The following is a 27,243-nucleotide window of genomic DNA, read 5'->3' as shown; positions in this document are numbered from 1 at the left end:
CTCCTGACCTCGTGATCCGCCCGTCTCGGCCTCCCAAAGTGCTAGGATTACAGGCTTGAGCCACCGCGCCCGGCCTAATTTCAAACATTCTCACCACAAAAAAAGTAAGTATTTAAAAGTGATAGATGTTGGGCCAGGCGCAGTGGCTCACACCTGTAATCCTAGCACTTTGGGAGGCAGCGGTGGGTGGACCACCTGAGGTCAGGAGTTCGAGACCAGCCTTGCCAACATGGTGAAACCCCACCTCTACTAAAACACAAAAAATTAGCCAGGCGTGGTGGCGGATGCCTGTAATCCCAGCTACTTGGGAGGCTGAGGCAGAAGAATCACTTGAACCCAGGAGGTGGAAGTTGCAGTGAGCCGAGATTGCACCATTGCACTCCAGCCTGGGCAACAAGAGCTAAACTCCGTCTCAAAAAAAAAGAAAAGAAAAAAGTGATAGATGTTAATGAGATTGATTTAATCATCCCACAGTGTAATTCATGAATCATAACATCACTTTGTACTCCATAAATATATACAACTATAATTTGCCAATTTACAATTAAAGGTTAAAATTTTTAAAAATAAAAGGCAATGACAATAAAAAAATGGGTAAGTAGAAAAATCGATGAATACAGAAGCTGGTAAAAACTAGTAAGGCGAATATGGCAAAATGTAGAATGTGTTGAATCTTTCAGTATTTGGGTGTTTATTGTTCTTTTTCTACGTTAGAAATTTTTCAAAATAAGTTGCAAACAATTTCCATATTATTCTGATTTTTACACAGTAACAGAAAACATTCCAGGCTTCAGCTCATTAATATTTCTTCTTTGTTCTCCTGAGGAATCAAAAGATTCTCATTTATGATATTTCAAAAGGCACATAAAGAAACATATCCAAATTTTGTTGTCTCTTCATTCAAGTTTGGCTTTAATATTTTATTAAAAATTTTTGTATTTGTAAATATTAAAACACTGAAATTTGCTATTGACACAAGAACGACAATGCACTAACAATAAAATCAAACTATTCAGAAGCAGTAGCAACTCCACGATTCCAAGGTAATTTAAACAGGCAATTTCAGAGTGCTTCAAGATGAAGGCGCAAAGCAGCCTCTCAGCCTGCAGTTATGCACGACACCGGCAGATAGCGCTGCAAAGCTTCACAAATGCAGCGGGAAGTCCATTTACCAATGGTTGTGGCGATCTCCTAATTAGCTTGAACTGAGTTTGTATTAGAATTTATAATTTTTACTGCTTATTGCAGTTACTCGTATATTACTGACACTGGAACAGACATGTTTTAACAACTGGTTGAGCCGTACCAGTGCGAACCAGCTGAATGTCAGCGCTGTTCCCTCCTGTGACAGAAGCCACGGGCGCCTGCCTGAGGGCACTCCCCTCACTGGGACTCTCAGTACCACGCTCACCTGTCCCCAAGGCTTGTTCCATCACTAAGCCCCACCTTCCCGCATTTTCACCTTTCTCCTCCACTTGATCCTTCTTCCTAACATCATGTTAACACACTCCAAACTAAAAAACTTCAACTGCATATACTCTACTCCCTGCATTTTTTTCTTTCATTGCAATCACTGCCATTTTGAAAATTCTCTCCTCACCTCCACTGCCTTTACTCTTTTCCTCCAAATTATTCCTTAACCCCCTGACATCTGGGGCCTCTGATTCCACCTCTCCAAAGAAATGCTCCCACCAAGACCATGGAGGCCCCTCTCGTTGCTGGTGGATATTCTTCATTCTCCGTGCCACCACCCATCACAGCCATCAGCAGCATTCCACACCGCCCTTCCTTCCTTCCTCCTCTAGCTTCATCACACCATGTTACTAGCTTTTTCCTGTCTCACTGGATCCTTTCCCTGCTCTCCTTTTTATGTTTCCTGCTTTCTTCCTCAGCCTTCTCTGCTCCCCACACCTATATGTCGATGATGCCCAAATCTGTTTCCAGCCACCTCTCTTTCCCCAAGCTGCATTTGCATAAACTGTCTCAGATGAGATCCAGGGCGCTCACGGTGGTATGGCTGTAGACAACTGTCTCAGGAAACAGACCCATGACACACCCAGTTGCCAAGTCAGAAACAGGATGTATACTCTTGACGTGTCTCTCTCCCCTACATGGCAAAACAATCCCAAGACATGTCATTTCTATCTCCTAAGCAACCCATAAAACCATTTTTCTTCTTTCCATCTTCCATTACCCTAATGCTAGTATTCATTCTCTCCCCCTGGGATGGCTGTAAAAGCGTCTGATTTCTTCCCTTTCCAAACCAGTCTCCACACTGCAATTATAGTGCTCTTTCTAAGGCACAATTCTCACCTTTTCAGTCTTAGGCTTAAAGTTCAATGTTTCTCTGGATAAAGTCTGAATCTTTAACATGGCTAAAAAGGCCCAGCAAGAGCTGGACCAAGCCCACCTCTCCAGCTTCACCTTTCCTCATTTCTCCTTTGCACCCTCTGCCTCTGAACAAGTTACAGTCTTCCAAAGTTGTCATGTTCCTTGCCTTTGCTGCCTCCTCTGCCCAGAATGCTATTTCCCTCTGTCTGGCTAACTCCTGCCCAGCATTTGGCCTCAGCACAGACATCTGTTCCTCTAGGAGGCTTCCCCTGATTCACCAACACCAGTTTAACCCCCCTACTGGCTGTTCCTACAGCAATTCTTTACCATGGACTACTGATTTTTAGTGTTTGTTTTGTTTTGGCAGTCTGACATAACTTCATATACTAATGCAGCTTCTCGTCCTGTCCCCTACTCCTTCCTGATCACTATCCCAAGGTCCCTCCTATATGGAGCCACCACTACCCCACTGGATCCTGTACCACCACCCTTCTCCCAGAACTTATCACATTTTTTTTTGGTAATTGTCCATTTCCATTCTCCAATAAATTGTGAGCTCCACAAAGAACCATTTCTATCTCACCACTTGGAAGTGACAGGCAGATAGTAATTGCTCAACAAATGTTCTGAGTGAATGAATCCTTGGGGTAATTATGGTACTAACCACCTTATTCAGTTATGACAGTTCAATAGATACATGTAACATAATGCTTTTATAGTTTACATACTGCTATAGAGCTATTGTATTATTATTATTCTATTCCTCCTTTCTATTCCTTGAGGGTAGGATATTGCCTTATTCAATTTTGGTATTGTCCCAAAACTCAGGGACAAATGTTTGGCATATATTGCTTTCAACCAATTTTTGTTGACTGTATCAATGATTATAATAAGTGAACAAAGGCCCATATAACTGAACTATCCTGGACCACACACAGCTACCCTGTTCCAGAACCAGGACTAGAATCCCATCTGGAAAAAGGGAAACTTGGAAGTTGACAAGTAAGTGAGATTCCGGCACGGATGAGAGAAGCCTTGCTTTCTCTCCATCAAGAGACTAGCCAGCTATGGAAGCCACCAGAGCCCCAGACCTCCATAGTCAAGTATTCACGTAGTAGACATGACCCAGACAAGAGGGTGCGAAGACAAGGGTATTTCAGCGTGGAGTGGAGACTGGGCCCTTGGTTTCCTGTGTCTTTGTAGTCAGTTCTAACCTCAGCCTCCGCACTGGTGTTGGGACCCTATTCATCCTGATCTGCAGGTCCCTCAGTTCTTTTCCTGTTGCTATTATCCTACAGAGTCAGCAAGTCACTGATAGAGGCCTAGTAAGAGGTTTTAGTCTAGCCCTGTGGGGGTGTCAGGAGTCGCCTCCTGCCAGGTCTTCAGCATAAACCCCCCCCCTCCTCAGCTCCCAATCAACTCTTCATCCCCACCCCTAGACTCTCCCAAATGCCCCCGATGAAACCCTTGAGGTGGAAAAAGACAAGCGAAGATAAACAGCACAAGCAGCAGAGGTACAAATAGAATTGATTTTTCTCCTTTCTCTCCACATTTTGAGGAAATGAATCCAATGTCCTTACCAGAGGACAGAGCAGAGAAGTCCCCTGAGCATCTCTGAACATCATGAATCCTCAAAGTAAGCTTAGCTTGGGCCCCTTTTCCTTTTCTATCAGTGAGGGTAAAGAGCCCCAGATGGGAGACAGGTGGATTTTTCTCTCAGCTGGGACCTTTTCTCTTGTCTAGCACATTTTGGGAAACCTCCAAGTACGTATCATGCTGGTAGTATTTAAACTTTGCACTGGAGTGAATTCCAGGGGTTATGTCCTCACTGAGACCAATGGAGATGAACATAAAGGAATATGTGGCCAAACACCTCGGCCTCTTTAAATATACTTTCCTTTGCTCCCTGGTTAACAGGGTCTGTCTGCTCACATTGGAGAAACTGCCCAGTGACTCAGATCCTGAAAGGATCTGCTTTAGAGCAAAAAGGAGTCTAGTACTTTTCACTCCTCCATCTGGTGGTCAACCTGTCAAACTACACTTTTTGCTATCATCCAATATAGACAACACTGGCAGTCAGTAAAACAAAGCTCACTCTTCCATTTCTAAAAGAATTAAATCTAGGAGTCTAGTTGCTGGCTTAACAAAGGGATATACAGCAAGGCCTAAGGTGCCCCGACTCACGAGAGAGTTGATCTCTGCTGCAATGCTGAGGTGAAACCCTAAAATGATTCTGGCCACCTGCTAGGTTCTAGCTCTGACCCCGCACTGGGTCATCTTTGTTCCCCCTCCAAACCAGAGTAAATGGAATTCAGGAGGCTGGTTCTGTGCCCACCCCTATGTACCTCATATACTCGCAGCTACCAGGCTTTTAAATAATGAAACTTAACACTGTACTTAAAGGGCTGTTCTGCTCAAATCATAAATGTGCACGCTAGTTGTTCGCAATTAAAACTCTACTCGTACACATTAAATCGACATTTTCACAAGCGTTTTGCCTTAACTAAAAATTTATATCAACATGAAGACCTAGAATTATACTGCATGAGCCCCCAGGATTTGCAGAACATCATTTACCCTTCTTAATCCAAAAACTTGGGTGCCTGAAGGTGGGGTTTTGATCATGGCCAGGCTTCAGTGGTACATCCTTATATGCTTGGTGCTCAGCAGAGGTCAAGACACACAATAGACCCTCAATAAATATTTGCTGAATTGGAACAATTCCTGTAAAAATCTCATTTAGAGACATCAGCTTGGGACACTTCCTCTCTTACTGTTGCTTCTCCCAGAAGCTCCTGGAATGACCAGATCTGGCAGCAGGGGGCGCACAGGGCTGCTGCTCAAATCGGAGAATGGCACAAACTCCAAAAGGGAGCTGGATTTAGACCTCCCCTCCCCATGTAGATAATGGGATTCCTAAAGTGCAGAGTGGGAGAGTGGGTAGAGCAAGCAGGTTTCAGAGACTGAAAACCTACTAAACAAACTCCTAAGAGAACTTTCCCTTGCAAAGAGAATGCATGAAAAAAGAAGGGAGAAGAGGAGAGAAGCCTCCCACAGCTGTTAGCCTGGAACAGCCGCTCTCACCTCAGTTCATCTGGGGAAGGGGCTACAAAGCAAACAATCTTTATTCACAATTGGGGTGGCAGAGGGGAGATACCCCCAGGTCAGTCCAAAAGCAAAGACATTGGGTGGGAAGATGGCACTGGGCGAGGAACTCAGCACTCATCCTCACCCAGCAGGGCATAAGGGTTTCGGCCAGCCAAACTGGACCCTGGAGCTGAGGTTGGGGTGTCCTCATCCCCTTCTCCCTCCTCATCCGCATCCCGGTCCTCCTCTCCCTCCTCCTCACAGGAGCTGCTCAGCTCTTCCTCTTCCTCCTCCTCCTCGTCACCTGCTGGCCCCACCCTGCCCTGCAAAACCACCAGCTCCGTGGTCTCTGGATGGGACTCCCAGGTGCCTGGGGAACCAAAACAAGAAAAAATGGAGGAGAGTTTTGAGCAAGGAACTCAAGCCAGAGAAAGATGGGGAAGAGGCAAAGACTAGGAATAACAATAATCTTTATAGCTGCTGGCATTCATTCATTCATCCATTCATTCAACTTCCTATGTGCAGATTGCTGAACAGAAGCTTTGTGCACATCAACTTCAATAGTTACAATCACCATGCTAAAGGTCAATTATTACCCCCAGTTTGCAGATCAGAAAACATCTCAGATGTTAAGTTACAGAGCTAGCCAGCAGGTACAGAATCCAGGTTTGACCCTCTCGCTCTCTGGCCACAAAGCCCACACCCTTTTACCTATACCATAGCAGGGGACTAGGGAAGAATATTTGGGCTCTGACCTTTCTGTTCACTGTAGCCTGGGGGATGAAAACACAGGCTGAGGCGGCCGTCCACTGCCAGCCGCAAGAGACTGTTGGCTGCTCTGTACACATCATTCCGAGCCGCCTTGGCTGTCTTGTAACCACGTTTCTCTGCCCAGGCTGGAGGGAGAAAAGAATAATGGAAAGAGAAGGCATTAACCAGATACCAGTTATATTCCCACTCCTGTAACACAGTCCTTCCAGTTTTCCCCAAAACATTCCAGGCCAGAGATCTTACTGGCTATGCAACAAAAATCTAGGGGTGAGTGGACAGCAGCTTCATCAATGGCAGAATCTCTGAGGAGAGGAAAGGAGACAGGGAAGGGTAAAAGGCGAGGCAGGTAAGGAAGAGCAGTTGAAACCAGGTGGGGTGAAGCCAGGCACATGGAACTCACCTTCACAGATGTCCCAGGCACACCAGGGGTGTTCCGCTGAGGGGTCCTCAGCCTCTGGGTGGCGCAAGTGGAGCAGGGCCTGCACAGGAATTCGGGAGGCCAGGTAGCCCACAGCAGTGTAGGGTTCCTGGATCTGGGCGATGGGGTAGATCCCTGCCAGAACCTGAGGGAAATGAGCACTCAGTACCTTCCTCAATGTCCCACCTTCTCTCTTTCCCTTACCCACCCTCCCCCTCATACCTGCAACTGCCTAGGCAGAAGAGATGGGAAGATGAGGCCCGGGCAGTCACAGAGCTTCACGGAGGGGGTAAGAAAGTAGGTCTGAAAGTATCGGGTATGGCCCGGAGTTCTGGAGACACTCACGACTTTCCGCCCCACCAGCCCATTGATCAGCGAGGACTTTCCCACATTAGGGAAACCTGAGGAAGGCAAGGAAATTTAATGTTTAACAGGTTTTTACTCTGTGGTGGGACTTGGTGCTATACCTATAGGTAAAAGGGGAACTAAGGCTCAGAAATTAAGGAAATGGTATTGCAGAATATAAATCATGCTCTGGGCTCCCAGGGTTAAATCCTGGCCCTTCCACTTACCAGCTTTGTGATGTCAGGGCAACTAACTTTCTGAGCCTCTGCTTCTTCATTTTAGAGTACAGACGCCTCCCTACCTTAGGGTGGTCAGGATTAAATGAGATAACCAATACAACTTGTGTGGGTCAGTGCCTGCAGTACAGTAAGTACCCAGTACCAGTGATCCACATCTCATAATTACCATGACTTGGCCTGGCACAGTGGCTCACGCTTGTAATCTCAGCACTCTGGGAAGCCAAGGTGGGTGGATCACCTGAGGTCAGGAGTTCAAGACCAGCCTGGCCAACATGGTGAAATCCCATCTCTACTAAAAATACAAAAATTAGCTGAGTGTGCTGGTGGGCACCTGTAATCGCAGCTACTTGGGAGGCTGAGACAGGAGAACCATTTGAACCCAGGAGGCGGAGGTTGCAGTGAGCCGAGACTGCACCACTGCATTCCAGCCTGGGCAACAAGAGGGAAACTCTTATCTTGAAAAAAATAATAATAATTACGATGACTTGTCCAGGGAGAAAACTGGAAGCCTTGGGACTCACTGCCACTCTGCTCAAAACCACTACCAGTTTTTGTATTCCTGGCTGACTTCAATGCCTTTATCTCCCTTCCACAGAGCATCTCCTTTACCCCACCTCAGATGCCCATTCCCGTGGTAATACCTGCATCTTGTCACTTCACAGCTCCAAAGCCTCAATTCCAAGCACCCCTCTCTGCCCTGACAACTCATCTTTCCAGCTCACTTACTCTGGTTCCTCCATTCCAGTAAGTCCTTGACCCCTGACCTTAACACAGTAACACTATGCAATACCCAACTCGTGTCCTCAATTTTCTTCTTACTTGACTCAGATTTCATGATCCAGCTCCTCAGCCAGGCCCGTTCAGAAACCTGGAACTCCCTGGTCCCACCTCTCCCCTCTATTTTACTCACCTGGCAAAAATCCCAACCCTATAAAATCCAGTTCTGCCCATTCAACACTGCTCCTGGGGAGCTGACTGTGGCTAAGAAAAGATGTACCACTGTGCTCAATCTTTACAACACATGGAAGTATCTAGGAGGGAGAGACGGAAGGAGGGAGAAAAAAGTTCTCCTTTGACGACCACCACCAGACCCATTTCTCTGTCCGCTTTGCAGGAAAACTCCTTAAAAGACTTAGCTACTTTTCACCACTTCTTCCTGCTATCTTCTTTGTAACTGTAAACTATAACATACACAAAAATGCACAGAAGGCTGGGCGCGGTGGCTCAAGCCTGTAATCCCAGCACTTTGGGAGGCTGAGATGGGCGGATCACGAGGTCAGGAGATCAAGATCATCCTGGCTAACATGGTGAAACCCCTTCTCTACTAAAAAATACAAAAAAAAAACTAGCCGAGCGAGGTGGCAGGCGCCTGTAGTCCCAGCTACTCGGGAGGCTGAGGCAGGAGAATGGCGTAAACTCGGGAGGCGGAGCTTGCAGTGAGCTGAGATCTGGCCATTGCATTCCAGCCTGGGTGACAGAGCGGGACCCCATCTCAAAAAAAAAAAAAAAAAAAAAGCACAGAACATATATGTGCAGCCTGATGAACCCGACACCACCCAGTGTGTGACCACATGTTCCATCTTTCCTTATTTTGTTTTTACTTTTGTTTTTGAGACAGAGTCTCACTCCTTTGCCCAGGCTGGAGTGCAGTGGTAAGATGTTGGCTTACGGTAACCTCATCCTCCCAGGTTCAAGCGATTCTCATGCCTCAACCTCCTGAGTAGCTCAGACCACAGGCGTACGGTTCCATGCCCGGCTAATTTTTTGTATTTTTAGTAGAGGTAGGGTTTTGCCATGTTGGCCAGGCTGGTCTCAAACTCCTGACCTCAAGCAATCCGCCTGCCTCAGCCTCCCAAAGTGCTGGGATTACAGGCATGAGCCACCGCACCCGGCCTCCATTCATCCTTCTTGATCATAATCCTCTCCCTCTACACATGTGAGCTTTATCCTTTTAAGAGAATCCACTCCTTACATTTCTCTCTAGTTTATGACCTGTGTATCTCTCAACAATGCAGCTTTATTTTGCAGCTTTCAAACTTGATACAACTGAAATTGTGCAGTATGGATGCTACCGTGTCAGGCTCCTTTCACATAACTTTATGTGAAGTTGTTGCACCTCCTCTCATGGTCCCACTCCAATTTGGCTTCTCCGCCCCACTGAAACTATGGATCTTCACATTGCCAAGCCCGCTGAGCAGGTCTCTGTTCTCTCACTTGGCCTGTCAGCAACAGTTGACACAGCTGATCCCTCCTTTCCTCCTCAAACACCTTCTTCATTTGACTTCTGGGACACTCCCTTGGTTTTCCTCCTTCTCACTCTCCTTTGCCCAACTAAATGCTGGCTTGTCCTAAGGCTCAATCCTTGACCTCCTCTTCTCCACCTATTTCCTTTCTCTCCTACATCTCATCCAATTTCATGGCTTTTTTTTTTTTTTTTGAGACAAAGTCTCGCTCTGTTGCCCAAGCTGGAGTGCAGTGGCATGATCTTGGCTCACTGTAACCTCCGCCTCCAGGATTCAAGCAATTATCCTGTCTCACCCTCCTGAGTAGCTGGGACTACAGGCATGCACCACCACGCACAGTTAATTTTTTGTATTTTTTGGTAGAGACAGGGTTTCGCCATGTTGGCCAGGCTGGTCTCAAACACCTGGCCTCAGGTGATTCACCTGCCTCCGCCTCCCAAAGGGCTGGGATTATAGGCGTGAGCCACTGTGCCCAGCCTAATCCCATGGTTTTAAATACCACATATATCCATCAATGGCTCCCCAAATTTAAATCCTTCCCAAACTCAAATTTCTGTCCTCTTCTCTCCCCTAAGCTGCTGACTACTTGCCCACTGCCTATTCAACATCTTCACTAGGGACATTTAAAAAGAATCTGAAATTTAATTTCTGATTCCCCTCTCCTCCCCAAAGCCTTCAAATCTGCTTCTCCCCAAGTCTTCCCATCTCAGTATTTCCAGTTGCTCAAGACAAAAACCTGGAAGTCCTTCTTTATCCTCACTTTCCTTCATGTGCCAACCGCAAACCATTAGCAATCTCATTTTCTCTACCTTCAAAATATATCATGCTTCTGGCCCTGTCTCAACACCTCCAGCTCCAGCATCCTACTCTAAGCAACTCTAATTTCTCTCCTAGATTACTGAAATAGCCTCAACTGCCCTCTCTGCTCCCTTTCTTGCCCACCCCCCATCATTTATTCTCTACTCAGGAGGTATACTTTTAAGAAACAAAATCAAATCTATCATTTTGCTGTTCAAAAGCTACCCTTGGCTTCTCATGAGACTTGGAATAAAATCCAAAATGGCTGTCACAGCCTCAGGGCTCTACATGATGTGGGCCCTGGTGATCTTGCTGACCTCATTCCCAATACTCTATCCTGGCTCCCATACTTCAATCCTCCAGGCACTCTTGCTGGTCCTAGAATCTCCAAGCCCATTCCTTCCTCAAGACCCTTTCCCCACAGTTCTGAATGGCTCACTTCATCTCATCAACCAGTTCTCTCCTCAGGGAGGTTTTCCCTGAGCACCTCTCCTCTCAGTCACTCTCTATCCCCTTTCATTGCTTTATTGCCTTCACTGCCCCTACATGATTTCGGATCACAAAACCTATTTACTCACAAGAAAATAAGCTCCATGAATGTACAGACCTTTCTGCCATTTTCACAGCAGTATGTCCCATCCCTAGAATATCTGGCACCTGGTAAGCGGTCAGTACATATTTGTTGAATGGGTAAATGAATGAGAGCTGGAAGGAAATCCAAACTCAGAGGTGCCTGTGCCACAGCAAACTCCCTCTCACACCACCTGGAATAGAGACCAGCTAGAGCAGAGCCTGCTAAGAGAGGGAATAGAGGCTCCTTGTGAGGGGGAGCCTAGGATCAGAAGTCAGGGAAGGGACAGCCAGGTGAAATGACTGGAAAGAGGAGCAATGAGGCAGGTTCTTCCAAAGACAAAAAGGACACTAAGAGATAAGTCAGGGCACTTCCAAGGAGTCCAACTACGTACCCTACATTCCCTAATTTCTTCTGGGTTGGGCCCTTTTTGGTTCCAATATCACCTCAGATACCACAACTTGTCCAAGGTCTCTTCTTACCTCTCCTACCCTAAATGAAGACAGGCCCTGGGTCCTAATGATACATTCCTTTTTCCTCCACTGTGAGCTGAGACAAAGCCCTTAAGAGGAGATTCTCCTTGGCAACAAACTTAAAGGGTTAAAACCTAGAAGAAAACTAATACTTGCTGAGCTCCTACTATGATTTGATGATCACTGTACTACAGACTAATTACTACAATTCAAACAGTTTATATAAACCACTTAAAACAGTGCCTGTTACATAGTAAGCACCATATAAACACTAAGTTTTAACAATAATAATTGTTATTACTGTTATCACTATTTGTCAGATATTCTTAGGCTCTCTCAACGCTATTCCCGTCATTTCTCACATCCATTCTTTTTAAAGACAGGGTCTCACTCTGTCAGCCAGGCTGGAGTGCAGTGGCACAATCACAGCTCACTGCAGCCTTGAACTCCTGGGCTAAGTGATCCTCCTGCCTCAGCCCCTGAAGTAACATGGACTACAGGCACACACCACCACGTTTGGCTATTTTTTTTTATCTTTTGTAAAGATGGGGTTTCACTATGTTGCCCAGACTGGTCTTGAGCTCCTGGTCTCAAGCAATCCTCCCACCTCAGCCTCCCAAAGCACTGGGACTATAGGCATGAGCTCTCACAAATGGCCCACATCCATTCTTTTAATCAGGTATCAATGGCCTTTTTTAAAAAAAAATCAAAGTAACTAAGACTCAGAGTAGCAAAATCACTTGCTCAAGACCTCACAGCTGAGAAGAGGTTGAATTTAACCCAGGCTGTCAATGATCCTTCCACTGCAGCAGATGCTTCTTCTGCCTTGCCCACAGCCACTGGCAGAGATCACCCCTCAGACACCCTGGGGCCTAATGAAACGTGATCACCCTCTCTCTTTTCCAAATATGAAAACTCTGTACCTCCTCGGAGGCCACCACGCACAAGCTGCCACTTCCTTACCCACACAGCCGATGGTCACCACCCCATCCTTGTAGCGCTCTCGGGTTGGGCCAGTTGGCTCCATTGCTGAATCAGTCTGCTGCTCCACCAAGACTGCTGGGCCATCGTCCTCTTCCTCCTCCTCCCCGGAGCCATTACCCCAGGTGGCCCCCGCTACATCCCGAGCAATCTTCTCCCGCCAGCTGCTCAAGTCTACTGCTCAAAGAAGGAGAAGATTAAAGAGGTCCTCCCCAGGGCTGCTGTGTATGATGGCACATACTGTGCCTTGCAGCCTGCACAGATTATGTAACTGGCACCCTCTGGAGTTGTACAGTGCCAACCTGAACAAGAGCAGGTCAGAGAATCTCCCAAAAGTCACTTGACCCCACCCTCCCTGGAATCATGCACATTTCTCTGAGCTTCTGAAAAGTACTGGGAAGGCTAAAGGTAGCAAGCCACTGAGGCTCCTGACTACCTGCTGCCTCTTGTCCCACTAGGTCAGTCTGCTCCTTAATTCTGTCCCTTCCCCTGGCCTCTTGCACATCTCCATCATACAGCGGGTGGCTTCAGGAAAGGTGAGCAAAATGATTCTGTGTCTTGGGTCTCCCTCATTGCCTCCTACAGCCCTCCTCTAAGGGCCACATACCTTTCCCCACAGTGATGGCTTCACAGGCTCTCAGCAACTGCTCTGGCCCCAGTGCCCGAGTCCATCCTCTCCCCCGCCTCCGACTCTTCTTCAAGACTGAGATCAGAAGGCACGAAAGGATTGGCACACGGGCTTAGGCCTCTCATCTCTCCCACCACCCTTAGGCCCAAGACCAGGTGCCCCCTTATCAACAAGCCTCTCTGTTCTCCCCTTTGTCCCCTGCCAACTCACCTCTCCCAAGCTGCCCTCTCTCATTGCCCACTCACCACTACTAGGGTCCTGTGGGGTGCGGGGGTCCCGAGGGAAAGAGGTGAAAAGAACGACATGGAGCTGGGGATACTGTTGATGGAAATAATGCTTCCAGGCAACCACAAGAGCTGGCGGGGCCAAATCCACCTTGTTCAAAACCAGCACCAGGGCCAGCCCAAGTTCTCCAGTCACATACTCATAAAGTGCTGGCGGGAAATTCACAACCTAGGACAGGGTTGATAAGAAGATGGAGCAGTGAAAAGTCAACCCAGAGTTCTCTGCCTCCAGCTCTCCACTTAGCAGGCATAGCTCAGAGACAAGGCCCTGGTGGTAGCAGATTCTGGGCTAAAAACTATAAACCAGCCAAACTGAAAAAGGAAGACAAAACAGGGGTTAGTAATATTTCTGAGTCTCAGGGGGCTTCCTATAGGTCATGATTAGAGATGGAAATGAACCCAAAACAAGACAAGGAAACAGCATCACTTAGCACACTGAGGTAAAGGCTGGGATCGGAAATAGGGATGGGGGTTAGGGTAACAATTAGTCTGCTTTTGTGTGCGCACAACTATATAAGTGTGTACACATGCAAGTACATGCACATGTGTGCATGTTCGTGCGTTAACAATGTGACTGTGAACATGTGTGCAAACATGCCTGTGTATATTGATTTGCACATGATGTATGTGTCAGTACATGTGTGTGTGTACACACTGTTAAGGACCTCCAACCTAAACGGTCCTCACAGACCTCCCTTTCTCCCACTGGAGGACAAGAGTGAAGTTGCAGAGCTAGGATTCACACAAGGCAGTCCAGCAGCAGTCTACAGCCTTAACTACTACTCTACGATTCCAGGTGGGTTCTGTAGCAACTGATGCAGCAGTACTAGAGAAATGAGATAAGGAAGAAAGGGCATCTTTGGGCTGGGCAGGAGGAAGCCCCCTGTTGCATTCATAGGATCCCTGGAGCTCCACACTTGGATTTTCTGTTGGTCTAACTGTGATGAGTTAAAGGATAGGACATAGCTGTTTTGAAGAGGAGAGTGAGTTGGCCAAGGGAGGAGTGACAGGCCATAGAGAGAATAAAAAACTGAGTTCCTAACTGCAGACATCAGCACTAGGCAGAGGTCAGAAAGACAGGAAGATAGATACCTCTCTGTCTCCCAACTCTTGCCTCTGACCTTTGCCCCTGAAAAACCTTTCTCCCTCCTCCTCCTTGCCCACCCTTATTCCTCGTACTCACTGGATGTCGGATATCAGTGATAAGCAGGACGATGTCAGACATCTCTAACACCCGCCACAGCTGCCTCCATGTCTAAAAAGATAAGATCAGGATGAGAACCTGAACACAGAGTCCCTCTCAAGCCTGATCCCAAGCCAATTTGACCATTGGTCACTATGCCCCACTCCTGTCCCTAGAGTACACTGTCACCTCCAGATTGTGCTCAAAGTAGCTGAGTTTCTCAGAGGAGTAAGCCCCATGAATCTTCCCAAGATACTCTTGGAAGCTCCGTTCCTCTTGGCTCATTAGTTGCTCCTTGGACATCTCATAGCTCCAAGGAGGACGTCGAGGAAAGTCCAGTACTGGGAAATCAGGAAAAAGTCCAAGTGTGAGGGAATTTTCAGGATTCAAGAGTACATCCCAGATGCCTCCATCCTCACACTCGGCTCTTACCTTTCCAAACTCCTTCCCCAGCCCAATACTTGTCTTGCTCTCACTCACCTGAGCCAGGCTGATAGACCTCCCGGATGTCCAGCTCCAACACCTCAGCACTGACCGGCTGTAGAACTTGCTCCCGGGCTGCTCTCTTTCTCCTCTCTACCTCCTCTCTGCTGTCTCTCTCAAAATGCAGTCGGTATCTAAGGGAACAGGGACCGAGACATTCAGCGCAATCCTGTGGCCACAAACTCCTATTTTCTCCCCTCTTGGACAATCAACTTCGCAAAGCATTCTCTCGTCGTTCAAGTCTCCTCTCTCAAGTCAGCCTTCCCCCCAAGTCCTTCTTTCAGGCAATACTCAGCCTCCTCCTTCTAGAAGCCCAACTCTCTCCAGCCCCTCTGGAAAGCAAGATTGTGGCCCGCACTGGGGAGCCGCGTGGCTAGCGGAGAACTGTGGCATCCCAGGCCCACCGTCTTCACCAGTAGCAGCCCGCTTTCCCCCAAAGCTCTGACTTCCGGGTAGGCGGGAAAGCCGGGACCAGCGCCCCCTCCCACCCTCACCGATTTGGGTCGTAGCCTCGTGGACCCAGCCCCTGAGAAGGCTGCTGGTTAAGCCTGCGGATATGATGGGTCACAGACTCTCCGTCCGAGGTGTCGGTCTGTTCCTCTCGCCGCTCCCGGCTCCCGCTGCGGCTGTTGGAACTGGAGCGCAGCCCATCTTGAAGCCCTGCGGGGAGGGGCCGGTGACGCCAGTGCTGGCCAGCTCTCAGGGGCCATAAGACCCTCTCCCCCACCAGTCTGACTCTCCTTCATCCCACTCAACTTCTTCCGACGCTCCGTCCTCCCAGCCACCCTATTCGGGACCCTCCCGGATGTGCGTGGGGAGGAATCACTCCTCCACGGAGCAGCGGGGACGGCGCCCCGTGCGAGCTGGAGGGATTCCCCTCCCCCAACTCTCCATCCTTCCCCACCCCTTCCAGATGTGGGGGGGTGGGGTGGGAGATCCCCTCCGCGATAGGCCTCGAGGGTTGGCGCGGTCCCACGACCCCCTTCCACGACCCCCAGAGGTGCAGCGGGCACACCCCTCCTTCCAGCTGTGCGGAAGCCCGAGCCCCGCCTCCTCCTCCAGCTCCCGCACTGACCTCTCTTCCGCTCCCGTTTGTCCTGCAACTGCTTCTTCTTCTGCTTCACGCTGAAGGGCTTCTTCCTCGGCATGGCCCGGACCAGTCACCTGGCCCGCCCTCCGCCGAGCTCCTGCCGCCTCAACTGACTGCCCCCCGGGGCAGTCCCCGCCGCAGGGGCCCGGGACCCTAGAGGAGGCGGAGCTAGCAGGTGACGTCAGCGGGCGGGCCCGACCGAATTGCCGCCGCGGCGGCGATGGAAGGCAGACAGGGGAGATACACAGTCACTTCCCTCCAGGAGCGAGGCGAGAGGATGATGCGGGGTGGGCTACTGGCACGTGAGAGCCAGTGGCACCGAGAGAGCACCCAGGCAGCGAGGAAGGAGGCGCGCGTGGGAGGACCAGGCTAACTCCGTCACGGACGCTACCAACTCGCGTTCGGAGGAGGGGGAGCGCGTGTCATCACTACCTTGCGCTCCCGGGAGAAGCTACCACTCACCTGGAGGGGGCGGCGGAGCGGAGGGCGGGGCCTACTACCTGGGGAGAGGGGGAGTGGACACGCTGTGGCTACACTCCCAACCCCCCGGGCTTGACCTTAGTGGAAAGCCGAGACTGTGCGTCCCGGGAATGAAGCCAAGTTGCTGGGCTACACCGGGGGCACGGTCAGAGGTCTTTACGGGAGGGCGGCGGTCTGAAGAGTCCTGGCTGCCGACCTGCTGGGACCCAGATTCCTTGTGGGAACGATGATAAGGAGCAGGTTTACAGATCAGAAGTGCAAAAGCTGGCGAGAAGGGAAACCCAGGCGGGACAAGGACTTTTGGAGGGAGGTCAAAGGGCACAAAGTTGTGCCTGCAGCTGTTACCATAGTAACCGAGGACCGGATGTGGCGATCTTACGGTGCGACAGTCCTCTGCTCAGGCCTTCTGGCCCGAGAGCCTGTTGACTCTGTGACACACTCTGAGGAGCTGGTTGTGGTGTTTTCCAGCGAGGGAAGAAGAGAGGAATTTTTTCAAAGCATTTATAGAAACGCAGCAAAGGGAAGGTGTGAGGTTGCCGCCATGCCTGGCAGAGACGGAGGGAGGCAGTTTACTCCAGAATGCGGCCGCCACAGATGTTCTCCGCAACCTTCCGGAAGTGGAATGGTGGGAGCCTCGGCATTGCTGCCCACCGACCCCCCGGAAGCGGAAACAGAATCCCCGCGTACCCCTTCCTCACTACCCTCCAAATCCCGCTGCAGCCATTGCAGCAGCCACGATGCCGAAACGAAAGAAGCAGAATCAGCACCAGCCACCGACACAGCAGCAACCCCCACTGCCCGAGCGGGAAGAGACTGGAGATGAGGAGGATGGGAGTCCCATCGGTGAGGGGTCAGGGAGGGATGTGCACATGCCTGTCAAGCCCGTCCGGGCGAAGGGCTAGGGGCTAATAAGGTGCGAAGGAGGGGGCTGTAACGGAAGGAGGAAGGGCGCACGCGCTGGGTAGGGATGGCAGCAGGGCTGTCCCAAATGGAGCCTTGAACCAGGAGTTCTCTTACTGGAACCGTCAACCTCAATACGGCCCCAAACCTTTCTGGAGAAGGCGGGGGTGGAGAGAGTAAAGAGCTCTTTTGCGCAGCCGCAGAACAGTAGGGGAAAGGGGCAGTAGAGATGTTGCAGATTGCGATGACTGGGTTGACAGTTTGTATCCGGATTTTGACTGAAAAGGTACAGGTGCCGCTTTCTCTAAACTAGTCCTCTGGCCGAGTGAAAGGAGAAGAGAACTGACTGGCCAGCAGTTAAGGTGAGGGATTGGTTTATGTCTGGAGACACTTAGGTTGTTTTGGATAGCGACGGTACGGTGAAGAAAAGAAAACGTTGTCAGTATCTTTTCCTGCATTATCCCCTTTGATTGAATATCTACTTTTTGCAAACCCTGAAACAGCTTTGCAGAAAAAAGGGCAGATAGATGGGGTGAGAACTCCTAAGACTGCTGAAAATATACCTGACTTTACTGGTTGAATTAAGAAATGAGTAATACAAGAAAAACGCCTAAGAACAGAATCATCAGTCCTTTAATCCATTCTGATGACCATATTTTCATGTCTGCTCTTAGGACCACCCAGCCTTCTGGGCCCTCCCCCCATGGCCAATGGAAAACCTGGCGACCCTAAGTCAGGTGAGGAGGAAGGGGCCCTGATCCTTGTATTAGGTCGCGGATAAGACAGCAAGGGAGGGGATAAAACCCAGGAAGGACTTAAAAATCAAAAGATCAGGGATTCCATCCCTAAATGAATGGAGAGAAGTTGTATATTTGCTGACTGAAAAACTCAATGTTGTAAAAATGTCACTTCTTCCCAAACTGATGTATAGACTTCATGCATTCCAAGTCAGAACACCCATAATGTTTTTGTGGAAATACACATTATTATAGGGAAATGCAAAATATCAAGGTGAGAGACTATCAAAACAATCTTGAAGTGGGAGGGCGTACTATGAATATCAAGATTTGTAAGCTGGGCATGGTAGCATATGGCTGTGGTCCCAGCTACTCAGGAGGCTGAGGTGGGAGGATCCTTTGAGCCCAGGAGTTTTTGAGGCCACCTGGGCAATATAGTGAGATCCTGTCTATAAGAACAACAAGAAGGAAAAAAGATTTACTATAAAGCTACAGTAGTTACAACGATGCGGTTTGGACACAATGATAGACATAAGTCAACAGGACTTATGTCCCAAAGAGTCCAATAACAGGCCGATACATGTGTGGACACTTCATTTATGATGAAGATGGAACTGGAAAGTTGGTCTTTTCAATAAATGATATTGGATCAATTGGATATTCATGTTAAAAAATGGAATTTCACCTTGTAGTCATAATCATATTGTATAATGGACTGTAGATCTAAGTATAAAAGGTAAGAGAATAATTATTCTAGAAAGTAAATGTATTTTCTAAGAGTAGCTAAGAGTTCTTAAACAGACAAGAAATGTAGGTATACACACTAACCATAAAGGAAAGATTGATAAATTGAACTCCGTTAGAAAATATAAATTTGTGGCCAGGTACAGTGGCTCACACCTGTAATCCCAGCACTTTGGGAGGCCGAGGCGGGCGAATCACGAGGTCAGGAGTTCAAGACTAGACTGACCAACATGGTGAAACCCCTATCTCTACTAAAAAATACAAAAATTAGCCGGATGTGGTGGTGTGCGCCTGTAATCCCAGCTACTCAGGAGGCTGAGGCAGGAGAATCACTTGAACCAGGAGGCGGAGGTTGCAGTTAGCCGAGATCGCACCACTGCACTCTAGCCTGGGTGATAGAGTGAGACTGTCTCAAAAAAAAAGAAAAGAAAATATAAACTTGCCAAATAACACAATTAAGAAATTAACAGGAAGCCATACAATAGAAGATATTTGCAACAAATATAACCAATAAAGATCCTGTATCTATAATATATAAAGGACTCTTCCAGACAAGCCATTTGAAAAATTGACAAAAAAAAAAAGGACACCTTATTAAAATGGAGCTGTAAATGAACTAAAGGTCTAAATCAACAAGTACTCAATATTATTAATCATCAAGTAAATGCAAGATAAAAATATACCACTTTGAAATTAGAACTCTTGTGTACTGCTGCTGGGATTATAAAATGGTGAAACTAATAGAACTACCATATGACAAAAAAATTAAAAATAGAACTACCCCAAAACTCCTGCTTCCAGGTGTATAGCAAAAAAAAAAAAAAAAAAATGGAAAGCAGGGTCTTGATATATTTGCAGACTCATGTTCATAGCAGCAGTATTCACAATAACAAAGAGGTGGACGCAACCCACATGTCCACTGATGGAAGGATAAACAAAATGTGGCGTGTACATACAATGGAATATTATTCAGCCTTAAAAGGAAGAAAATGCTGTCACATACTACAACATGGATGAACTTTGAGGACTTTATGTTAAGTAAAGACATAGTATATGATTCTACTTATCTGAGGTGTCTAAAGTCAAATTCGGGGCCAGGCATGATGCTTCACACCTGTAATCCCAGCACATTGGGAGGCCGAGGCAAGTGGATCACTTGAGGTCAGGAGTTCGAGAACAGCCTGGCCAAAATGGCGAAACCCCCTCTCTACTAAAAATAGAAAAACTAGCTGGGCATGGTGGTGCATACCTGTAATCCCAACTACTCAGGTAGCTCAGGCATGAGAATTGCTTGAACCTGGGAGGCAGAGGTTGCAATGAGTCGAGACTGCACCACTGCACTCCAGCCTGAATGACAGAGTGAGATTGTCAAAACAAAAAATAAAAATAAATTCAAACTCAAAGAAACAGTAGAATGGTCGTTACTAGATGCTGGGGGAAGGAAGACAGAGGAAGGGGAGTTTTGTTTAATGGGTACAGAGTTTCAGTTTTGCAAGATAAGAAACTTTTGGAGATCGGGCACGGTGGCTTACACCTGTAATCCCAGCACTTTGGGAGGCCAAGGCAGGCGGATCATGAGATCAGGAATTCGAGACCAGCCTGGCCAACATGGTGAAACCCTATCTCTACTAAAAATACAAAAATTAGCCAGGTGTGGTGGTGGGCACCTGTAATCCCAGCTACTCACGAGGCTGAGGCAGGAGAATCGCTTGAACCCAGGAGGCGGAGGTGGCAGTGAGCCGAGATCGCGCCACTGCACTCCAGCCTGGGCGACAGAGCGAAACTCCATCTCAAAAAACAAACGAACAAAAACTTGGAGATCTGTTTCACAACAATATGAATATACATAACAGTACTGAACTGTACACTTAAAAATAGTTAAAATGGTAAATTTTATGTGTTTTTTACCACAATAAAAAGCAAACAAAACGAGGCATGATGACTCATGCCTGTAATCCCAGCACTTTAGGAGACCAAGGTGGGAGGATCACTTGAACCCAAGAGTTCAAGACCAGCCTGGGCACTGTGGCAAGACCCACTCTCTCATTAAATAAATAATAATAACCAAACAAAATAACCACCACTTTTCACACTCACCAGAATGGCAAAATTTAAAAATCTAACAATTCCAAGTGTCGTCAAGGCTATAGGACAGCTGCTGGTGAGAGTGCAAATTGGTATAACCACTTTGAAAAAAAATTTGGCATTATGTGTGAAACTTGAGTATAACATATACTTTATAACACAGCAATACCTCTACTATGTATATACTCAACAGAAATGCATACGTATGTGTAACAACATGTATAAAAATGTTTATAGTGGCATTTCTCGTTATAGCCCCAAACTGGATACCACCCACATGTCCATCATCAGTAGAATGGATAAATAAGTTGTTGTGTATGCATGCAATGGGACTACACTGCAACGAAAATGAATGAACTACTGCTACAGGCAACCTGGATGAATCTCACAAACATGATGTTGAGCGAAAGGAGCCAGACATAAAAGAATGCAGACTGTATGATTCCATTTTTGTGAAGTTCAAAAACAGGCAAAAACTAACCTATGGTGTCAGGATAGTGGTTACCTTTGGGGAGGAGGGTGGGTAATGGGAAAGGGGCACAAGGGGAGGATCTTTTGAGGTGCTAATAAGGCTTTATCTCTTCACCTGGTGGTGGAAACTCAAGTGTGTCTACTTTGTGATAATTGGGTTGTGCACTTAAAACTGGTGTGTCTTTATGTATGCTGTTCTTCAATAATTTTTTTTTAAATCAGGGCTTATCAGGATTCAGCTGCCCATTGGTCACCTTTCTGTGTCTTTCTCTCTCTCTCTCTCTCTCTCCAGCTCTTCACAGAGGTCCTCCAGGATCAAGGGGACCACTGATTCCACCACTGCTGAGTCTCCCACCTCCTCCTTGGGGTAGAGGCCCAATTCGGAGAGGCCTTGGCCCCAGGTCTAGCCCATATGGTCGTGGTTGGTGGGGAGTCAATATTGAACCTCCTTTTCCGGGGCCAGGTCATGGGGGTCCCACCAGGGGAAGCTTTCACAAAGAACAGAGAAACCCTCGAAGGCTCAAAAGCTGGTCTCTTATCAAGAATACCTGCCCGCCCAAGGATGACCCCCAGGTTATGGAAGGTGAGGTCCATTTTGTTACGCCCATTACTCCCAGAGTGACCTAATTTTCAGAAGATCATTCATGATCTTCTCTGGGCTTTCCTTTTTGCTTTTGAAGCAGAAGTAGACCTGAATGTTACTTCTCCCAGGAGAAAGACTACCATTCCAAAATACCTGGAAATGGTAGGGGGTAGAAAATCAGTTCTCCTTCTGTCTCTGCTTTTCATCATATTTGTTTTCTTTGTTGCTCAAATTTTTAACTTTAATTTTCACTTGTTCACAGACAAATCCGACCGCCCTGTCTGCCGACATTTTGCCAAAAAGGGTCACTGTCGATATGAGGACCTCTGTGCCTTCTACCATCCAGGCGTCAATGGACCTCCTCTGTGAGACTGTGCCTTCCCATCCAGGCTGGAAGGAGCTCTCTGTGACCTAGCAGCCATGTATTTCTCTGTAGCCCTGTAATGGCTACTGTGAGGCTCTTCCAACACCCTCAGTCAGTGACACACCCACCCCATCCACCACCTCCCCAGTTTGGGGTCCAGAGTTGTGTTGCGTCACTGGTGCGCGGTATACGTGCTTTCTTCTGATCCAGCCTTTAGAGACTTGCCTTCGGGACCCATCTTTGCTCCCTTAAGTTGCCTCCTGGATCTTCTTTCCCATCATCAAATGACTGCTGAACAGGAAACCTCTTTGGTGCTGTTTCTTGTGCATCTGTCCACCTGTTCCCCAGTATTGCCCTCAATTCCTGAGAGCCCTGGAGCAGTTTCCTACCATTCCCTTCTTTTAGCTGCTTGTTTTAAGTCCTTTTTATGTGACATTCCCTACCCCCAATGTTGTCAGCTGCTTGTGAAACTCAGCCAGGTTGTCTAACCTGGGGTCAAGTTTGGGTGACTGGTGCAGAGTTACTTCCTAAAAGGCCACTCTCCCTGCTTTTGGATTTCGTAGTTTCTCTGTCAGTAGCATGATCCCCACAGCCGTGGTCTATGATCACAGTGCTTTGTGAAACTGTGCATCCCCTTGTAGCCTCTCTCAGTGTCTGTGGCATTTTTGTGACTTCCCAGCACTAGAATAAGTTTTCCTGCCAAAACGAGTGAGGCGCTTGACGCCCTCTGGACTTTCCCACTTCCCAACATGGAAGAATTGTGAACTTTCCATCAGACTGCCTCCCTGGCCCTCCCCATTCTTCTCCTGTTGGTTACTCTGGGTCTGACACAGGCCCATGAGATGTCTTAAAAAGCCTCCAATGGCTTTGTCCTACCTAGATCCCTTCCCGCCCATTTTATTTAGACTATGTCATTGTGAGGCCACCAGTCCTTTCATTTGAATTCTGTGAATCTCCACCTTGCCTATCTTTGGGTGGAACCTGGACAGTACTGTCGCCTTCTTCCAACCCTCTTCCCCTACATCCCTGGCACTGGTTGTTTTCTGTGAAAACAGCAGTGAACAGGTTCAGTTTTGAACTGGCCCTGAGGAAACAGGTCAGGAGTTGTATTGGCAAGAGGAAGGGATGAGAGTTGTTGGAGAACTGAGAATGAGGTGTTTTGGTTTTTTTTTCTTTTTAACATTTTTTTATATTAGTAATAAATGCAGTAGAAACCAGCATTTTCTTTAATCCCTGTGTTCTAGTCATCTCTGGAGGTACAGATGAAGCTGTTTTCACCTGGTGGAGTCAGCTCATTCTTTAGTTCATACACATTAGTGATGGGGAATGACAAAGCTTAAGGTTCTTCCAGGCTGAAAAAACCCATGGAGGTTCCATTGGCCTGTAGGCATCAACCAGACCAAGCTGCCTTATGTTCAAGGGCAAAGTTTTGTAAGAAAAAGGAAAGGCCAGGAGTCCGCGGAGTTATTTTTAAATATCTTACTTGGCAGAGTTTGTGTTTATGGAGTGGTAATGATAGAGTCTTTCAGCAGCAATTTGCAGAGTGCCTATGGGCCAGGCAATATACTAAGCACTAGAGATAACTGACAGCCAAAGCCAGTGGATTTAAAATGTACAAGGAAGACAGGTTTCTCATAACCACAAATAGCATGTAAAGTTAAACCTGCCAAAAGTGCTGGGAAGAAGACAGGGAAGAAGAAAGGGTGAAAGGGAGTTGTGTAATAAAGGGAGTCGGGGAAGGAGATGCAATTGAGACAAGCTCCGAAGGATAAACAGGAGGTGGGGTGGGAAAGGGAAGTCAAGGCAAAGGTCTTAGCTAAAAGACCTAGGGGAAAAGGAGCTAAGAAACCTAGGGACAGTGGGAGATGATGCAGAAGAAAGAGGAGTTAGACCACTCAGGGCCTTGGAGAACATCAGGATTTGGCTCTTTTCTTAGAACAGAAGCCTTTGAAGAATTTTAGATGGGAGTATCATGGCTTAGGCTGGCTTTTCAAAAAAATCAGCTTGTATGAAGAGGGCCCACCTTGGACCTGGAAGTTAGTTAGAAAGCTACTGGCTACTTCAGTAGTACAAGTGAGCCATGATGATGACATAGACTTGGGTAGTAGAGTTGGAGAAAAGTAGACATTTGAAAATTACAGGTCAAAACAAAAGTATCAGATTTCTCCAGGTAGTTCTGGCTTATGTAACTGCCATTTAAAAAGAAGTCTTAAGATAGAAGTTTATTTCTCTCACAGGTCAAGAGGTAGACAATCAAACTCCAAGATGTGTGACAATGCCACCATTACAAGGTCCCTGAGTATTCAGAACCTCAACCCCCAACTGTTAGATTCACAACCACAAACTTCTATTCACAGTCCAAAGTGAAGCTCTGGCTTTCTCATCCATGTTCAAAGCCTCAGGATGGAGGAAGAGCCAAGAACACCAGTTGTCTGGGAAGAAACTTCCTTTTTTTTTTTTTTTGAGACAGAGTCTCCTGTCGCCCAGCCTGGAGTTCAGTGGCACAATCTCAGCTCACTGCAAGCTCCACCTCCGAGGTTCACGCTATTCTCCTGCCTCAGCCTCCCAAGTAGCTGGGACTACAGGTGCCCACCACCACACTTGGCTAATTTTTTGTGATTTTAGTAGATACGGGGTTTCACCATGTTAGCCAGGATGGTCTCTATCTCCTGACCTTGTGATCTGCCCACCTCGGCCTCCCAAAGTGCCGGGATTACAGGTGTGAGCCACTGTGCCCGGCCAGAAGAAACTTCTTAAAAGTTAGCTTACAGCTCCTCAACTCATGGGCAAGCATTTAAGCTGAGTTTATTAATTCTACAGAGGTTATCTCCCTAAAAGAGGGCTAGGAATGACAAGGTTAGGGTTTGTGTTTGGTGATTTCAAAAGAAGCAGAAAATTGTTCTATGACTACTTCTTAATCTTATCTAGAAGGAGGGAGAAACGAAATACGACTAAAGCTGTAAGGTAAAAAAGCCAGTACATTTTAGCTGACAGGGAACTGTTTGGTGTTTTTGTGCTTAGACAAGATTTTGAAGTTTGTCTAACTTCATCACAAACACAGAATGACCTTGTTTGACACTGATTTTCTGTGAGATAGTTTATGTTCAACAAGAGTACCAGGGCCTAACTATGGGCAACAGGCCAGCTCCCAGCAACACCAAAGCCTGCTAGTTATTGTCAGGCCAATTCCCAATTCTCAGGGATTGTTTTTCTTAAAAGTAAACAAACATATAATTGCAGGTTGAGATTAATCATATGAAGGAAATAAATGGGGTACTGAATAGAAACAGTAGTTGGGGAGCTACTCAAGACATGGTGGCTGGGCATGGTGGCTTATGCCTGTAATCCCAGCACTCTGGGAGGCTGAGGCGGGTAGATCACCTGAGGTCAGGAGTTTGAGACCAGCCTGGCCAACATGGTGAAATCCTGTCTCTACTAAAATACAACAATTAGCTGGGCATGATGATGGTCTCCAATAATCCCAGCTACTTGGGAGGCTGAGGCAGGAGAATGACTTGAACGCAGGAAGCAGAGGTTGCAGTTAGCCGAGATCACACCAATGCACTCCACCCTGGGTGACAGAGGGAGACTCCATCTCCAAAAAAAAAAAAAAAGACATGGTGGCTAGGATAGACCTCTCTGAGGAATCTGTAGATGAAGGGCCCAGAACTTAGCCTTGAGGAACTCTGACATTGAATGGCTAAGTGAGGAAGGACAAGGATAAGCCAGACAAGGAGACTAAGGAGGGATGACAGAGAGGCAGGGAAAGATCTTAGAGTATGACATCAACCTGGCTGCTTGCTCAGTGCCAGGTACCCTGCTAAGCTCTTTATAGACATTGTCTTACTTAAGCTTCACATACTTTCTCTCTTTTTTTGGCGGGGGCGGGTGGTTCAAGCGATTCTCCTGCCTCAGCCTCCCAAATTGCTGGAATTACAGTGCCCACCACCACACCCAGCTAATTTTTTGTATTTTAGTAGAGATGGGGTTTCACCATGTTGGCCAGGCCGGTCTTGAACTCCTGACCTCAGATGATCTACCTGCTTCAGCCTCCCAAAGTGCTGGGATTATAGGCATGAGCCACTGCACCTGGCCAAGCTTTGCATACTTTCAATGAACACTTTAGTGCCTAGTGTAGGGCAAGCAGTGTTTTAGGAGCTGGAGATATACATCAATAAAAAGGACAAAATCCTTGCCCATATGGAGCTTACATATTGCTTTGAGGGTGATAGACAATATACATAGGTAATATAATTTTAAGTAATAGTGCTCCAAATGAAAATAAAGTGAAAAAAGAGGTTAGAGAGAGTGACAGAGGGAAGAGAACAGGTGGATACAAAGAGAGAGCTGCTTTGAGGAGGTAACACAGAGAGAGAAAATTAAATGAGGGAACAAACCATATGAACACACGGAGAAAGTGCATTCCAGACACAGGGAACAGCAAAGGCAAAGGTCTTGATGCAGGAATGACTTTGGGGTGTTTGAAGTAAAAACAGAAGGCCAGGCCAGGCGTGGTGGCTCATGCCTGCAATCCCAGCACTTTGGGAGGCTGAGGCAGGAGCACTACTTGAGCCCAGAAGTTCGAGACCAGTCTGGGCAACATGGTGAGACCCTGTCTCTGCAAAAATGTTTAAAAAGTACCCAGGCCTGGTGGCATGTGCCTGTAGTCCTAGCTAGTTGGAGGCTGAGGTAGGAGGATCCTTTGAGGCTGCAGTGAGCTATGATTATACCACCACACTCCAGCTTGAATGACAGACCAAGATCCTGGCTCAAAAAAAAAAAAAGCCCAGTATGGCTAGACTGTGGGAGATGGGATCAAGATGTTTAACAGAGGGCATATTGTACAGAGCCCCATAAGCTATGGTAAAGCATTTGGATTTTATTCTAGATTTTATGCTTTTTTTAATACTTTTATATTTTGAACAAATGGAATTTTTTTTTTTTTTTTTTTTTT

General features: G+C 47.3%; 2 protein-coding genes across 3 annotated transcripts; one reads left to right on the top strand and one right to left on the bottom strand.

The window, feature by feature from the left end:
• Nucleotides 1–891: 891 nt before the first annotated feature.
• On the bottom strand, nucleotides 892–17,534 carry GNL1 (guanine nucleotide binding protein-like 1). Its single transcript, XM_011945027.1, has 12 exons — nucleotides 15,911–17,534; nucleotides 15,330–15,495; nucleotides 14,833–14,969; nucleotides 14,542–14,693; nucleotides 14,353–14,424; nucleotides 13,131–13,338; nucleotides 12,865–12,960; nucleotides 12,240–12,434; nucleotides 6,830–7,008; nucleotides 6,590–6,752; nucleotides 6,174–6,314; nucleotides 892–5,788 (listed from the first exon to the last, which is right to left on the bottom strand). Exons 1-12 carry the CDS (start codon nucleotides 15,981–15,983, stop codon nucleotides 5,547–5,549), a joined length of 1,824 nt encoding a protein of 607 aa, XP_011800417.1. The 5' UTR covers nucleotides 15,984–17,534; the 3' UTR covers nucleotides 892–5,546.
• Nucleotides 16,491–23,519, top strand: PRR3 (proline rich 3). 2 transcript variants are annotated; one of them, XM_011945029.1, is made up of 4 exons: nucleotides 16,491–17,248; nucleotides 17,980–18,042; nucleotides 21,635–21,925; nucleotides 22,188–23,519. In XM_011945029.1, the coding sequence occupies exons 1-4, from the start codon at nucleotides 17,143–17,145 to the stop codon at nucleotides 22,292–22,294; spliced, it is 567 nt and encodes a 188-aa protein (XP_011800419.1). In that variant the 5' UTR covers nucleotides 16,491–17,142; the 3' UTR covers nucleotides 22,295–23,519. The 2 variants fall into 2 exon arrangements, with proteins under 2 accessions (XP_011800419.1, XP_011800420.1); XM_011945030.1 differs by lacking the exon at nucleotides 17,980–18,042.
• Nucleotides 23,520–27,243: the final 3,724 nt, after the last annotated feature.

This window comes from Colobus angolensis, unplaced genomic scaffold (assembly GCF_000951035.1).
Source record: "Colobus angolensis palliatus isolate OR3802 unplaced genomic scaffold, Cang.pa_1.0 Scaffold238, whole genome shotgun sequence".
NCBI lineage: Eukaryota > Metazoa > Chordata > Mammalia > Primates > Cercopithecidae > Colobus > Colobus angolensis.
This window is presented reverse-complemented; position numbering and strand designations above follow the sequence as displayed.

Bases quoted from the DNA above. Each gene is read 5' to 3' on its own strand.
- PRR3 (XM_011945029.1), top strand. From the start codon at position 17,143: ATGCCGAAACGAAAGAAGCAGAATCAGCACCAGCCACCGACACAGCAG. The intron at 17,249-17,979 runs GTGAGGGGTCAG...GTCTGCTCTTAG, and splicing joins GGAGGATGGGAGTCCCATCG to GACCACCCAGCCTTCTGGGC. The intron at 18,043-21,634 runs GTGAGGAGGAAG...CTCTCTCTCCAG, and splicing joins ACCTGGCGACCCTAAGTCAG to CTCTTCACAGAGGTCCTCCA.
- GNL1 (XM_011945027.1), bottom strand. From the start codon at position 15,983: ATGCCGAGGAAGAAGCCCTTCAGCGTGAAGCAGAAGAAGAAGCAGTTG. The intron at 12,435-12,864 runs GTATGTGGCCCT...TTCTTTGAGCAG, and splicing joins AGCCATCACTGTGGGGAAAG to TAGACTTGAGCAGCTGGCGG. The intron at 6,315-6,589 runs GTGAGTTCCATG...TTCTCCCTCCAG, and splicing joins TGCCTGGGACATCTGTGAAG to CCTGGGCAGAGAAACGTGGT.